This window comes from Musa acuminata, chromosome BXJ1-6 (genome assembly GCF_036884655.1).
Source record: "Musa acuminata AAA Group cultivar baxijiao chromosome BXJ1-6, Cavendish_Baxijiao_AAA, whole genome shotgun sequence".
Taxonomy (NCBI): domain Eukaryota; kingdom Viridiplantae; phylum Streptophyta; class Magnoliopsida; order Zingiberales; family Musaceae; genus Musa; species Musa acuminata.
The window spans coordinates 10058822-10074959 of record NC_088332.1 but is presented as its reverse complement, the minus strand read 5'-3'; the positions used below and the strand labels follow the sequence as shown (position 1 = coordinate 10074959).

Sequence of the window (16138 nt, the reverse complement as noted above, 5' to 3'; positions counted from 1 at the left end):
CACCATATGCACTTAATACACCATCTATAACATCAACAACTTCCTGAAAGGGAGACAAATTGTTCCCTTGTCTTTTTTTTCTTCCATCGTAATTATTTATTTATGATATTAGTATTTTTTTGGAATGTTGAATAAATCTGGAAAGGGAGACAAATTTGGAATATATTTGTATTTTTAAAATACAACAAAAGAAAGGGATGTATAGTTATCAAATGCTTTGAATGTTTAATAAATAATAGATAAAAATTTTATTTTAAATATATATTAGCACAATAATGTTTGATAAAATTTATATTTCAAAACTTCATTCAATATTTTGTGATAAATTAACCAATTTAATATTTTTTTAATATTTTATTTAAAAGAATATAATTTGTTTATTTTAAATTAGTAAGTAAAAAATAAATAAAAATAATATTATTATATTTTTTAAATTATAAATACATAATAAATAAAATATAAAAAAATTAAAAAAATATTTTAGGAATACAAATCATATTCATCTCTCATTAAATAATTTTGGATATGTTATAGTATAGATAAAGTCATAGGATACTTTCAGAATTTAAAAACTTGTGCTAGTATCCCACAAATGAGAAAATAGGAATGCTATCTAAAGTAATATCCATATTTAAGTATTTTCAGTGCAACATCCGGATACAATTTGACAAAAAAAAATATGAAACATTAATTTACATATATAGACTCTCAATACAAATTTTAAATATATGCCCAAATGCACCATAGTGGTAGGTTTTGATTACCTTTCTTGTGTTATATATATATATATATAATTTATAGATATATTCCTTGTTATATATATATATATATTATTTATAGAAAAATAATACTCGAAGTCTCTGGCGATTATTGCGGGCGGTTGTTATTTACCCCAATTTCGTGCACGCTAACCATATCCTTTCGGGGAGATTCTAATCCCTCGCCGCTGTGGTCCCCATGTTATCTTTCGAATCAGTTACAAGATTTGGTGCGTGGAAAAAAGTATATAAAAAGATAAAAGAATGTTGATTTGGTGCAAACGCGTTCGGTCCACGATATCATCCATCCTTCAACATCTCGAAAATTCTGCAAATTTATGTAATAAATATTTTTTTTGTAAAAAAATATATAATAAAGACGAAATTATAAAATGAGACCCAAAATATTATAAATTTATTACAAGTCACAATTATTAATCATTAAGTTTCTATTGACGGTATTAATGGACACAATATTCGGAGGTTCTTAAAAATCGAAGTGTGTGTGTATATATATATATTCACATTAAAATTCGAAGAGATAAATATGATATTTCTCCCCTTTACAAGGACTGATATGCAAAATAACCATCGTAAACGATCCCTCGGTTTAATCCAGTGGAAGGAGTCGACCGCTTGCGTGCTGCATCGAAGGACCGGATGGGTACCCTTGCGCCGGACTTCGCCTCCGCCTTCCCCGTCGCTACCTCCTCCCACGCCGCCGGGCGCAGCTTGCGGACCACGACCCAGGTCTCGCTCCCCGATCACTTGTTCTTGAACTGTCAGTTCGTTCGGCCTCCTTGCTTACAGCCGTATTTCCGAGGAGTCGCGTATTTCTTGAGCTTTCTTGGTTTGTTCTTCCTGCTGTATCGTCGTAATCCTCAATAATTTCGTTTTATTAGGTTTATGTGATTTCGATTTTCTGTTAAAGAACCTGGGTATGTCCTCCTAGAGCACAATTGATGTCCTGGATCTGTATATGGATTGGTTTTGGATATTAAATTTTGTCTGTTTTAATAGCAACAATAGCACATATGACTTTTTTACACAAAAGTTGATTATGAAACACATATACAATAACAAGATATGAATTGTCAATAGAGGTTGATATTACAAGAATGATGCCAACCAATTTTGTGATCTTTCCAGGAGCACGAGAGCAAAGACATGTTTAGTGACCTGCCTGAGTTATGCCGTATCTTGGTTGATGATATAGTGCAAGCATCGATCAATTAGACCTTTTTTCAGTTCCTTTTATAAAAAAGCCAGTTCTTATTATTTTTTAAGGATCTAAGTGTTGCTTAGCAATAATAAACGGTCCAGTCTACCTTTTGTGCATATTTGAACGTGCAGCAATTTATTTATTTTCTTTCTTCTATTTAGTTGTCTATAACAATTGCTACATGAATTACAGGCTTTTCCAGGCAATTACATGGTAAAATCTCGTAATTTTGCTCTCATGACTGGTGCAGCCGCTGGTACATCTTGCATCACAAAGAAAACAAGCTTTGAGGTTGTTCAGACTAGGTAAAATTGCTCAGAGAAATTTCTTGGTATTTTACTTTTGTCAATTGGTTGTCTATTCCTCTTTAGCCATAGCATATATAGGAAAGAAGTACGGCGTGGAAGATAAAAGACTGTTAGGATATATATATATATATATATATTCATGAAATATATAATTAGAAAACAAAAATATTGTTTGGTTCTTGGATTGGTAATGAGGAAAACCACTATGCTCCACTTACAAAAATGTTGGATGGCACAACTTTGAACTTTTTGAATTTTTAAACAAATATTAAAAGCTCTAGTTGAGTTCTTATCTTTAGTTATTAACAAGGATCCAATGCTAGAGGCTATCATGCAGGTGGCAGCAACAGAGTCCATCATCCAAGAGGAGGATGGTTTGTTATGCAGAAGAAACCAGCAAGAGACAGGTTGATGATTCCACTACTGGGATTCAGCTCTACTCTCAAATTGAAAGGTATGCTTTCTTTGTTTCTACGTTTCATGCCCTTCCTTAGTCAGTCAATCAACTCTGTCTTTTAGTAATTCTTAATAGTAGGTCGTGAAAATTGGGTTTGGCTGGATTGACATGGGATCAGGTCAAAATTGGCCGACTTAGACAATATATAAAAAATCTGAGGGTCTTGAGATTGGAATTTGTTTAGTTACTTTAGTCTGATATGGAGTATTTGGCATCGGAATCATGTCACAATTCAAAATGCTAAGTAACACTCCTTTGTTGTTATGTTAATGTTTTATTTGTCTTTTTTTCTTTTTGGTTCACTCAGGGTTCTAGAACAGGCTTCTGATTGAATTCATGATCAGAATCACAAAGATTTATATACTTCTAGTCAAAGAAAAGGGATGAAGATAATGAATTGGAAAGAGAATAGCGGTAAACAATATGACAAGTTTACCAAATTTTGCCCTTCACTTCCATTTGGTTTTTGGATCAAAAAGATTTCTCACTACGTAACTGGCACACGACATCTAAGTGAATATATAAGATGAGAGGCTGCTTATTAAGAAGATAGATAAAAGGTTTATCTTCCAACCTCAAAATAAGAGAGTAACAGAATGGAAAGAATAAGAGATTTAGGCAGGTTGGTGTTTTCCTGGAGGCCTTTTTATAGAGGTTTATGGGATCACTGAAACAAAATCTGATTCTAGTAATCTGGAATAAGATTGGACTTACTGATCCCAATCTGACTTATCTGTTTGATTTAGGTCAGGATTGGTCAGGTCCAATCACAGATGCTTGAGTTTTTGAGTGATCCTTTGTGAATAGCCTCTCATGACCGATTAAAGTTTATAGGTACTAATGACTATGCCAACTACAGTTGCTAGGCTGATCTCAATTCTGCTAGCGTCTTAAGCCAACCACTTGAATTGTTATGGGTCTTATGCTAGCTGCTCATGCCTGCTGACATGGGCTTCGTGTCAGCCTTTTGCTATGTTGGCATGTCCTTAGCATGCGAGAACATGCCTTATAGGCATCATCAACACTAGAATAGGTCAGCATGACACAAATGCAATTTTTTTGGTAGATTTGACAGTCTTTTGTCTAATGTTATTTGTCATTTGTCATTTCAATTTTTTAGTCTTTTTTATTTTGTATAGAGTTCTAGCTTTGGGCTTTCATGTTGTTAAGCCTAACATTTGTATACTTTGATTAAAGATAGCAATTAATGATCCATTGTGCTTATGCAGATTAATTACTGAAACAGCAAGGCAGTCACAAGATGCTTGGGGTGGTTCTGGAGATTGGAGTGAGATTGAGGTCTTTTACTTAGTATTCTATTAATGTTTGGTGTGCTTAGTTCTGTTCATTTGTGGAATTTGATTCATTAGGTTTATATACTTTTGAATAATTAGTTAAAATAAATGATTGCAGAGAATGAAGAAACAAAGTGTAAGACTGAAGTTGTCTTAAACTAATGTCATTTGTTTGTGCAGTGTTAATTTAACAATCTTTCCCTTGCTTGTGCCTAGCATTGGCATGCACATGCAAGTTTTTGTCGGTAGTTCTAGCTAAGAATTTTTAGGTACAACTAGGTCATCCCTACAGCTAGCACTATGCAGCATAGTTTGTAGCAACATGATTTTCACTGTAACTTTATGGTTGCTAAGTTTAATTACTTTATGCCTTCACATGATCCCTTAATAGATTAAGATGATTAAACATCTATCTCAATATCCATCTCTTCATTGACACATATGGTGAAACTTGATATTGTTCAGTTATCTTTTGTGAAAGTAATTATTCTCGTGATTTCATTATGCCTCATTTCATATACCAGATTTACTGCCTTGTGTAGATTTTGAGTGTACTGTATTCTAGTCTTTTGCACTTGATATTCAAGAATCTCAAAAATGTGATTAGCATAACAGGAAAAGAGCTTTAAAGAAGTCACTATTTTGGCCTTATTTTTTTTTGTTAAATTGACTTATATTATTCTTCAAAAATGAAGAAAAACCCCAGCTTTGTTCAGAGAGAAGTAATGTGTCAACTGTCAACCGTTATAACTGACAGCACTTGATTATACAGTGACAATGAAAAAATAAAAAATAAACGAACAGCTACTAATTTAACAACTCATGTGGCAGTTTTCTGTTGTATATATTTCTCCGTTGTTCTCAGGTTATGGTATCAACATAGAAAGCCCTTGCTCAGTTTTAATTTCCTTGTACAACCAAACTAATTAATTCCTGATGTTAATATATATATCTCTCTCTCTCTCAATCAATATTCAATTTATACAAAAAAATAACGTTAATCTAAAGAAGCATTAAGTTATTATGCTTCAACTGGTAATTCTGTTTTTTTTATTATATACTTTCATATTCTCAGCTTTAGATATTAGCATATGTTGTCCTCTCATTTGATTTCATTTTTTGCTACAACCAAATAAATATGTTACTTCTTGTTAATATCTTATATTCTTTTGTATCTGTTTATTTCTAGGGTGCATGGGTGCTTAAACCGAAATCCAGAACTCCAAAAGCGGTTGTTCATTTTGTTGGTGGTATTTTCGTTGGAGCTGCCCCGCAGCTTACATACCGCCTTTTCCTTGAGCGTCTCTCCACAAGGTAAGTGGTATTTTAAACATTATTCAGCTAGATCAGTTGTTTGTTATAAATATTCACAAATTGGGAGTTCTATTGGCACGTGACAGTACTTTGTTGTAACGCTTTAACATTTAGTGCTACCTTATGCTTACAATGACAGTCCCTTGCTGTAAGGCTTTACCTTATGCTGTTCATCATATTGCCTATTAGTTGTGATATCATTCTATATGATCACTATTCTTATAACTTTGGACATTATTTGATTAAATTATTTTTATAATATAGGGGGGCTTTGGTGGTTGCAACACCTTTTGCTAGCGGTTTTGATCACTTTTTAATTGCAGATGAAGTACAATTCAAGTTTGATAGATGCCTTAGATTTTTACAAGACAGCGTGAGTTGGTTATCTAGCATTCACCTTCATACTTTTGCAAGATCTACGTAGAAGGAAAATCAATCTTTTAGATATGTGGCAGGTAAATGATCTTCCAACATTTGGTGTTGGTCATTCTTTGGGATCTGTTATTCATCTTCTCATAGGTAGTATACTCTCTTCTCTATCTCTCTCTCACAAAATTCTTTCAACTGAATAATTTGTTAATATACAAGGATCAAGATATGCCATTCAGAGATGTGGGAATATATTGATGGCTTTCAATAACAAGGTAATATTGTCATGGCTTTCGTTTACATAAATGTAGATTTAATTGTAATATCTATATAATTTCTTGCTTATTTTATTTTGCACTAAACATAATCTTTTCCAACTGATAACCAGTCTTATATGGACAACTGTCCAGTCCCATGGACCGAGTCAGATACCTAATGACTTGAATGCATATTCATGAGCTAGGAACCTATCAAACTATCCAACTAGAGGCTTAAAAGAATTAGTGAAATGATAACATCAGATCCCTATGACATTTGGTGGTGTTGTTACCTACTTCAAAGTGCCTATAATTTGGATTTGTGATATCTTTAGCGTTTTTGCTGGTCAAAATGTATAGTTTTTCCTTGATTATTTAAAAAAAAATGGTTAAGTGCTATTCAGTTTTCATAATGGAAAAACAATGTGTCTTTTGTATCTTACAACAACAACAACAATATCAATAATAAAGTGGTAAGTCCCAACTATTTATTATCGACTATGTTGATCTTTTAACGTTATTAAGATATATAAAAAGTTATATGTTTAGTCAGGTTTAAAGAGCTAAAATCTTTATTTATAATTTCTATTAAAGTCCTTTTAGGTCTTCCTTTGTCTCTTCTCATGCCACTAAACCCTTATTTATAGTTTCTATTAATATGTCTTTTATATTTTCTGTATCTTTTTATCGTGATATTGATTATCTTTCTATTGGTCTGTTCAATTGTCCAGACTCTTAATCATGGTTGTCTGTTCTTCATAATGAGTTAAATAGTCTTAAGTAGAGATCAGAGACTATACATGCTCTTTAAATCAAAGCTTTAAGTTCCTGAACAAGACCTGACTGTGACTAGTATGAGTCCTGTACATACTGGCATATGTGGACATATTACACACCAGCGTACTGGTTGGCACAAACCAAAGAGAAAGAGGAAGAGAAGGAAAGGAGGAATGGAGGAGGAGGAGGGGGGCTGGTGTTGATATTCAACAGTCCTAGCTGTCAACAAGGATTGCTGTTGACACTTGACAGGCTGTCGGGATTAAAAAAATTAAAATGAAGAGAAGTTTAACAGATTTGCAATTCGAGAAAATTTCTAATATCAAAAAGAGCAGATCACAGTGTTTTTGATCTCTAGGAATTAAAGATCTTGAGGATAATATGAAGATGATGCAAGCGAATGAGTTGGATGCTGTAATTATGTGCTGTGGACTCATTATTTTTTCTTTTTGTATATTAGTATCCAAGTTGGAAATGTGTGTCTGACCTGAATTTGTGGGATGGATAAGAGTGAGTAAAACCTGGAATGATTTCTGGTTGTGTTAGAAAAATTACTATGAAGGAGCGTATGGTTTATTTTGCTGCCGTTAAGATCTAAATTTGCATTCAGTTTATGGTGTATATTACCAAATTTGCATCGAGGTTTTGTGATTATTAATCTTTGTTGTTTGAATTAATTGAATGGGTTTCGTAACAAGTGTGAATCCGGTTAATCTCCTCTATTATGACTAATAAACAAAATTCAGGGATACTGTAAGTATTTGTATATGTTTCTTGAATTTTATCTCAGCAAATGGTTAGAAAGATTATTTGTAATAAAAGAAGGGATATTTTTAGGTAGGGAAATTGAGTCATCACATCCTCATGCATGTGTCCAGCCATAATGGATTTTCACAAAACCGATTACGTACCCTCATATGTGTTGAGAAGTTGTATGGATGTAGGATGATTCTATTTGCATATGTTTGTGTGCTCAGTCAAATATGTAGTATGCATATATGTATTTGCGTATATTGATTTATGACTATATTTTACTGTGGCAGGTTTAATTTCTTCTCTTGGGGAAAATCAAATTGTTATGTAAATGTTAATATTCCTCTTTGGGTTTTGTTTTGCAGGAAGCAAGTTCAGCCATTCCCTTGTTTTCTCCTGTCATTGTCCCAATGGCTCAAAGTTTTGGTCCTCTTCTATCTCAGCTCACATCATCTCCATCACTTCGTCGTGGAGTAAGCATACATATCGTGTTTTTTGATACTTTAGATATCATTACTTGCATAGCTTATTTCGAATATGCATCCATAGCATGTGTTAGCTATGAAATTCCATGAAAATTTTGATACATAGTTATAATGCATACCAAATCCTGATCATGACCCATCTGATATCCCAATCTGGTTCAAATTTTTATCATATCCATTTCATCCTTAGTTTATGCTTTGCTGCAAGTGTAAAGTTTAGTTTTGAAATGGTCACTTGTGACCTTTTAATCACTTTTTCAAACAAATGCTACTTATTGGGCTGTAAACGTATAATCTGGTTCAATAGATTACAAGTTATGGAATATTCATTGTCTGCATATGAAGAAGGTAAGGTCTATATCCTTCTCATTCCATTTCTGTAGTTGTTTTATTATTGTTAAAATTTTCTTTACTGAACAAATAGGCAGAAATGGCTATGAAGCAGCTTGGGAATCTTAGTCCTCCAATTATGAAGCAAGTTCTTCCTTTAGTTGAGCAACTTCCTCCATTGTATATGGATTTGGTCAACGGAAGAGAAGATTTCAGTCCAAAACCGGAGGAGACACGTCGTTTGGTATAATTTTTCTTGCACCTTGACTTTTGCTTTTTAAAGTAACAATTCACCTGGACCTGTATACAATTGATGTCCTGGAGTTTTTCACCCTCTTTTATCTGTTTGGTGATAAGTTAAGACACATAGATGGTTCTTTTGTATATGCAGATTCATGTATGCTCGTTCATGTGCATTCGGGTTTGGATTTGCAATGTCATTATATTGACCTCTGATGGATGTTCGAGAGGCTACATAGTGTCATTGGTCAAATAAAGAGACTTCACGAGAACCAAAATAGGAAGAAATAGATACAGCCTATATACTATACTCTATGGATAAAGGATTGAATTGATAGAGAAAGCACCATAAAGATCGATTAACAAACTATTGGGTCGATAGAGTTAAGAACTGCTTTGCTTATGCCATAATACGGGATAAAGGTTAGGAATCAACTTATGTAATAGAGTCGATCCACTTAAGTATTGAGCAACGGTGTAGCATCAGATCCCAAAGATAGTAAGTTCTTTTTTCTTATCTTATGGAGGAAAGTCTTTTTCAAAGATTCTATATCTATATAAAATTGTGTAAACATGTCTAGCATCTAATGTCTTGCCACACGAGTTATTATCAATAGAGCTAATTGGATACTAAACTGCATCCTTGCACCATTTTTGTGCAGGTAAAGTCTTATTATGGTGTTTCAAGGAACCTCCTAATAAAGTTTAAAGATGACACTATCGATGAAACTCCAACGCTAGCACAATTACTGAGTGGAGGATCTGCCATTAGCTCACAACTGGACATGTCAGTTCGACTAATGCCTGGAGATCATGGACTCCCATTACAACAGGTAAATTTCGTCCTCATGGTTGCTTCTAAGATCCTAGTCGATGGCATTACAATCTTGGTTCAAAGAAATCGATATACTGAGGCTTTGTATTATTCTTGCAATGAGAGACTATTATCCACTTGTTGTTGAAACACCAATGTTGCTTCAGTTGATTCTGGTTTCTGTGATTTCCGTGTTAAAAGAGTTATCATTTGCAGGTCCTCCCAGATATCCCACCCACAATGGCGGACGCCGTAAACCGAGGGGGTGAGATCCTATCGAACCTGACGGTTGGAACGCCATGGGAAGCCGTCGCAAGAGAAGTAAGCAATACATTGGGCACAGACTCGGGGATCGTGAGGGCACAAATATCCAAGGATATTGATGCCCTCGTGGATCTGATGACATCATGGATGGACTCGAACTCTGGCCCGAGACTTATTCGACCCTGAGCACAGTAGAAAAAAAAAGAAAAGAAGAAGGTAATGAATACACTAAGGAACAAAAAGCAACGAGCAAAGGGTAACGTCTTGGCGTACTTACATATACATGTACATACAAATTGGACGCTACGTACTGCTAGTTGCATGTAACATATATTTCGACTGTTATTAACTGGACAAACGACTGCTGCTATATTGGGCAGGTTTTTAAGTGAAACAATTGTTACCTGTGAAGATGCTTCCCTGAGGTACGCACTGAATAATCCAGTAGTCGAAGGATAATCGAGTCTCAGGACAGATGGGGTGGGTCCTGATCTCGGATCAGTCGACGATGGGCCGACGCGGGCCCATTTCCAAACCGTCTCACGGTGAATGGAGTACACGAATGAGAGAGCATCCTAAGACGGGGAGTCAAATCACATCAGTCTGTTCTTCCAATGGTTGGCTCGTGGCTGCACGTGCCACTGCGACCGCGGTACGACCTTCCCAACCCTTCTTAATAGCAGTGATTAACACATGCTTGCCCACATCAAACTCCCACCCCGATTCTTCTCTCTCTCTCTCTCTCTCTCTCTCTCTCTCTGTGACAAGAACCTGCAGCTGGGCAGGCAAAGATTAAGCTCGGGCGTACGGAAGACGACCGGGATTTGTCGCGCTCTCTGTACTTAAGAAGGTGACCTAAGAGAGACAGGAACTGCCGGGCGAGGGGGTGGGAGGAGGAGGGAAGGATGGGGGACAGAGGGGTCGTGGGAGTCGCGGACGACATGGGGGAGGGCATGCAGTGCATGGACCACCCTTACCGTAGCAACCTGGGCGGGGTGTGCGCCTTCTGCTTGCAGGAGAAGCTGGGCAAGCTGGTCGTCTGCTCCAAGTCCAGCCCCTTCTCCCCCCTCCAGCCCCCGCAATCTTCCTCCTCCTCTTCCCTCACGTCCTTCCGCTCGAACGCCGGCGCCGCTGTCGGAGGGCTCGGGCTCGCCTCGGGCCACTCCTGTACGGGTCCTGGTGCCGCCGCCGGTGCCCGCAGAACTAAGGTGCCCTTTTTGGTGGCCAGCCACAAGCAGAAGAGCGGCGGCTACGACAACGGGGGAAGGAAGGCGATGTCTTCGGTCGCCATTGTAGCTGGCACTACGGTCGGTTCTACCTCGGCGGCGAACGACAGCGGCATTGTCCTGAAGCGGAGCAAATCTGTGGCGCCGAGAGCTGCAGGCCTTGCTCTGCAGGATGCTGCTGCTGCTGGTCGTCGCCGCATGGCCGACGCCGCCGTGGCTGATAGCCCTCGGAAAAAGAGCTTCTGGTCTTTCCTCAATCTCTCCTCCGTCTCTTCCACCTCGACCACCTCTTCTTCTGCTACCACCAACGGCGGCAGCAGCATCGACGTCAACAGGCGAAGATCCACTTCATCCTCCTCGGTCGGACGTTGCGACAGAAACGTCAAGAAGCAGCAGCGGCAAGCGAGTGCAACAGAGAAATCTGTGGGCAAGGAGGAAGCCGAGACCGCCGCCCTCAAGCAACCAGAAAACAGCGGGCAGGAGGCGGAGAGCCCGAGCGGAAGCCAAGCGTCGTCCTCGTTCGGGAGGAACGTGGCCCGATCCAGATCGGTGGGTTGCGGCAGCAGGAGCTTCTCGGGGGACTTCCTGGAGCGCATCTCCACCGGGTTCGGCGACTGCAGCCTCCGGCGAGTGGAATCCCAGCGCGAGGCCAAGCCCAAGATCGTCCTCCACCTGGGCCACGACTACCACGACGGTGAGCAGAAGCGTCCGAGGATGAAGGAGCGGGTCAAGTGCGGAGGGCTCTTCGGATTGATGTCCGCGCACTGGCTCTCTGCGGCCGCTGCCGACGACGACTTCGATAGCAGCAGCAGGATCTCGGCGGCAACCCCGGCTGCCTCCGCCACGACCGCCGCGCGAGGCCGTACTAGGAGCTGGGGCTTATCCTTTGCGAGCCCAATGAGAGCTTTCAGGCCGCATTCCGCCTCCTCCAAGTCTCTCTATGCCATCGACAACGCCGCTTCCGCTGCGCCGTCGACCAACATCATCTCCATCAATGCCAGCACGAAGATGGTCAATGGTGGCGGCATCAAAGGTAACAAACTTTCCGGTAATCCTTCCTTTCTAGCTGTGGAAATCTAGCGAAAACACCCGCTTCCGTTCTTCTTCTTCCTCACTTCCACAGCAATCTTTGCTTCACTGTTGTCCATTAAATGTCGGGCTTTTGCTCGTCTATTATTACTCTAATCACCATAATCCCACCGTATTAATCCATCTGTTAGCCGTTTATAGGCTAATCACATTATATCGTTCTCGTCGTTTTCCACCCCCTTCCAACTTCTGTCGTGGAGTGTGGAGTAGCAGCGATATGATATGAAGAGTCGTTCTTATCGGAAGGAGGTACCACTCCTCTTCCCGAGAGGACAACCGAAGTCCGAAGAGTGTTCGTCGACGAGCCGAACGATGCAAGGGGGTAATGAGTGCTTGCCACTGCCACCCGCTGCGGTTGGTCTCTTTCACGCTCTGGCCCATCTCTCAGAGCCGTGGATCTTTCTTGTTGCTCTCTTGCTAGTGGGGCATACGAGGGTCCTCTCCTCGTGATCGATTACAATCTGTCGTGATGGACGGTTCTGCAGCTTCACGAAGACCAGATGGGTGGCCTTTACGAGCCCTGAAGGATCCCTCCCACTAGCTCATGTTTTTTAATGAGCGTGTGGGTTCTACTATACTTAATTCCTCTGCATCAAGGTTTGACTGACGCAACGTGTCCACCGCGGAGGGGCCGCTTCCACCAACCTGACAGCCAAATCGAGTCCAGTGGTTGGCTTCAGCGAATCCTCATCATCTTGCAGCTACCGGGAGAGCCTCGGTCGATGCGTGAACACTCGTTGGAACGTAGTATTGTATTGACACTTCAGTCCACTTCCCATGGCCTCCCCATTCAAGAAGAGCAGCACTGCCTCCTCCCGCTGCCTTAATTTATGAGTCCAGCCTACCCATGGTAGGGTGTGGTGTGTCCATTCCGGGCTACTCTGCCAACGGGAATCAATGAACCAGTTCATCCTTGCAACTCACCGTAGAAAGGCTGGGAAAATGTAGACTAGATGTTCTCATTGTAGTCTCAGGCTTCATATGAGCAAATCCCTTCCGACTTCTGTCACTCAAAAAAGGTTAGATTGATGCAAAGCAAAGGTTAGCATCATCATAAGGTTGATCTGTCTATTTTAGCTCGGACAAGATAAATTATCTAGCGTTTGGCATCAAAGTAATTGCAAACCTTCCAAGGAAAGAAGTGAAATGATGTGTGGACGATGATCTGGAAGCCTGCAAGCCTGGATGATTGTATGGAATAAGACATGCAATTAGATACATGAGGAAAACCTATTCTACAACTGCTTTCCCGGTGGATCTCTCCTCTGTGGATCAAGAACTCATCACAAGAAGCAAGCAGACCCTCTGTAGATTCAGATTTCAGTGTTCACTTTCGCGGTGTAAGCACTGAAAATAAATAGTATTATAGATTTGGAGGCATCATTTGGAGATCCCTTCTTGGCATTTTGTTTCCATGACAATGGAGAACCTCACTGTGGCTACTTCCTGCTACATATCAAAAGCATATGAATGGAAGTATTTTTATTCTGAAACTAGTAAAATGAATGCCATTTCAACTGCAAACCATTCTGGCTCTGTGGAGATGAATCACAGCCGGAAAGAATTGAACTTTTAACACCACATTTAAACAGATAAATCAAGTTTTACTATGCAGATGTATGTGCAAGGTAAATATAATGTTCTTGCAAAAGATGCATCAGATTCTGTCAATCCTATATGACAACTTGGCCTCAGTTCTCTTCTGTGTACAATCTTAAACCACTTTGCTGCATCTCACATTTTGACATCGGCTATTGTACAACAATAACAACAACAACAACAAAAACACCTAATTCTTCTATTTGCTCATGATTTACTTTTGAAGGTTAACACAGGACCTTTGAGAAATTAACACTGCAGTCCGACATTATGCCAAAGAAAAGGTTTATGATTGGATGTCATTACAGAGAATAGTAAATTATGCGGAGGAAGATGTATAGTCCGAGTAAACAATTTTCTAGGAACATTATACTTGGCACTAATAATGTAATACCCTCAAGTCTAGTTCATCATTGAAAGAGACTAAAAAGTTGAACTGAATTATAATAGCTGTATAACCATTAACTTGAGTCTAAGCATTTTGCATAACTGATTATGACTAAATAAATTAATGGGTTGTGACAAATAAGATATCATATTAGGCAGCTTTCATTTTTAACTGCACATTTGACTTCTTAGATCCTTGCAGGAAAATTAGATGAATCCAGCCAAGCAATCTTCCACTATCAAATGACCAGAAAAAACAGTAACCTAAATTCTCCTTAAGAGTTACATGCTTGACATCGGCATATCTATCTTAAAGTAAATTGTGTAGGTTTATGCTGAAATAGACAGATGCCACATTTCGGTGCTAATGCATATTGTTGCTTGTTATTCTACATGCTGTGGCTTAGATTTGTACCTGAATTACCTCGGGATGTAAATGATCAAATTTCTTGACCCTTCCTCCTATAAATCTCTGCAGATCTGATGGCTTAAGAGAAAATAAATTTCTGCCATACTATGATCAGCCACAAGAGAAACAATACTTCTGGAGAATTAACTATTTGCACACCAAGATTTCCTCTACCTGCAATGCGGCATGCCTCAGGATTCTCGACATAGTTGATGAGCCAGCACATACAATACTCAGGTTTCTAGTGAGTTGCCAAATTTAGACAGTTTTCAGCACCAGCAATGCATCATCTACTATAAGGCTGCTACTGAGGCATTCTAATAATCTGTTAATTGTGTCTCTTTGTGGTTTGAGGTTATTCTCCGTCTTGTACCAACCAAGCCATGCCTTCTTTAGCCTCATCAACCTTGTAGAATCCATTAATGATCAAATCCTTCGTACAACCCAACATGCATCTCATAGGCTCCACTGCAATGAAGCACATTTTCCTCTTTGCATAGAGCTCAGATCAATGGTGGGTACGTCGAAACAATGGGCTGCAGACTCTCCAATAACAGCTTCTCCTATAGTTTCATCGCTTCGGCCATATGAAACCCTGAATCAGTGTGTTGTAGGTGATCACTTCATGTTCAAGTCCTTTAGTCTGGCATTCCCTCAAACATGTCAATTGCTTCTCATACCCCGCTCATGTATGCACAATCCAGAAATCATGGAGTTGCAGCTCACAGCGCTTTCGTTGGACCTCCTTCTGCACATCGCTCTGTACAATTTCTGAGCCTTACCCAGATCGTCTGCTTTGCAACAGCCATCAATGATGACATCATATGTGCATTCGTTCGGCTTCACTTTGCTACCGTCTCCAACCAGAGGTTCCATACATCAACAATTCTGCCCATCTTGCATAAGCCATCAATCACTGTTGTGTAGGTGACCGGGAGCATAGCCTCTCAGCTTGAAATCGTCGAAGACGCGGAAGCCCCCATCAGCCATGCCATTGTCACCTAAGCCGTGTATGATAGTCTGATAAGTAAAGATGTCGGGCATGCAGCCACCACCTATCATCAGGTGAAGAAGCTCAGAGACCTTGCCATAACTGCCTCCCCTGCAGAATTCAGCGACCTACTTGATAATATCACATCAAGAAGGAGACGTCCCCAAGGATCGTGTCGGCGTCGTCCATCTGATTATCCATGCAGAAAGTCTAAACGAGGTAGCCAGCCGTGGAGGCATCGCCGGCGATCTCAGACCGCATCATCATTCATGGAAGCTCCACACGAGGTCGGACCTCGCTACCCGCGACCAACGCTTCATCCGTTGCGCCAACTTGGCCGTGCATGGCTCGGCTGAAGAAGGATTCGATGGTGAGCGCGTCGCCTCGACATTTTGTCGAGCAAATGGCGAGCAGGGCAGCCTTCCAGGCCCTCGTGTCAGCAATAGCGAGTAGGGAAGCGGAGGTGGCGGAGTCGTCGAGGTAGGAGGAGAGCCAGAGCAGGTAAGGTAGGAAGAGAAAGGGTTTGGCGAAATACAACGGCAGACGCAGGCTGGGTGGCACAGAAGCGACGGAGTGAAGTGGGAAACGAAGCGGCCAAGTACTGCCTATGGTAGGGATGCCCCATGAAATATTTTTAAGATTGAGATGCTTTATTAGAAAATTAATATATATATATATATATATACATATATATATATATATATATATATATATATATATATATATATATATATATATATATATATATATATATATATATATATATATATATATATATATATGAGCATCTCATC

General features: G+C 39.6%; 2 protein-coding genes across 5 annotated transcripts; both read left to right on the top strand.

Annotated features, from left to right (window-relative positions):
• The first annotated feature begins 1363 nt into the window (after positions 1 to 1363).
• Positions 1364 to 10159, top strand: LOC135583172 (uncharacterized). 4 transcript variants are annotated; one of them, XM_065187037.1, is made up of 13 exons: positions 1364 to 1508; positions 2173 to 2285; positions 2614 to 2742; positions 3975 to 4044; positions 5230 to 5354; positions 5619 to 5727; positions 5810 to 5873; positions 5943 to 5998; positions 7876 to 7983; positions 8420 to 8569; positions 9228 to 9398; positions 9596 to 9859; positions 10024 to 10159. In XM_065187037.1, exons 1-12 carry the CDS (start codon positions 1419 to 1421, stop codon positions 9827 to 9829), a joined length of 1419 nt encoding a protein of 472 aa, XP_065043109.1. In that variant the 5' UTR covers positions 1364 to 1418; the 3' UTR covers positions 9830 to 9859; positions 10024 to 10159. The 4 variants fall into 4 exon arrangements, with proteins under 4 accessions (XP_065043109.1, XP_065043110.1, XP_065043108.1 ...); XM_065187038.1 differs by lacking the exon at positions 10024 to 10159 and having other exon boundaries at positions 2626 to 2742; positions 9596 to 10013; XM_065187036.1 differs by lacking the exon at positions 10024 to 10159 and having other exon boundaries at positions 9596 to 10013.
• Positions 10160 to 10548: 389 nt separating this feature from the next.
• LOC135676165 (uncharacterized) lies at positions 10549 to 12112 on the top strand. The gene has a single exon (XM_065187040.1). It carries the CDS (start codon positions 10549 to 10551, stop codon positions 11947 to 11949), a length of 1401 nt encoding a protein of 466 aa, XP_065043112.1. The 3' UTR covers positions 11950 to 12112.
• Positions 12113 to 16138: the final 4026 nt, after the last annotated feature.

What these genes read in the sequence shown, in the direction of transcription:
- LOC135583172 (XM_065187037.1), top strand. Translation starts at nt 1,419, where the DNA reads ATGGGTACCCTTGCGCCGGACTTCGCCTCCGCCTTCCCCGTCGCTACC. An exon ending in GAGATTGGAGTGAGATTGAG is followed by an intron (nt 4,045 to 5,229) that starts GTCTTTTACTTA and finishes GTTTATTTCTAG; the next exon opens with GGTGCATGGGTGCTTAAACC. An exon ending in CGGAGGAGACACGTCGTTTG is followed by an intron (nt 8,570 to 9,227) that starts GTATAATTTTTC and finishes ATTTTTGTGCAG; the next exon opens with GTAAAGTCTTATTATGGTGT.
- LOC135676165 (XM_065187040.1), top strand. Translation starts at nt 10,549, where the DNA reads ATGGGGGACAGAGGGGTCGTGGGAGTCGCGGACGACATGGGGGAGGGC.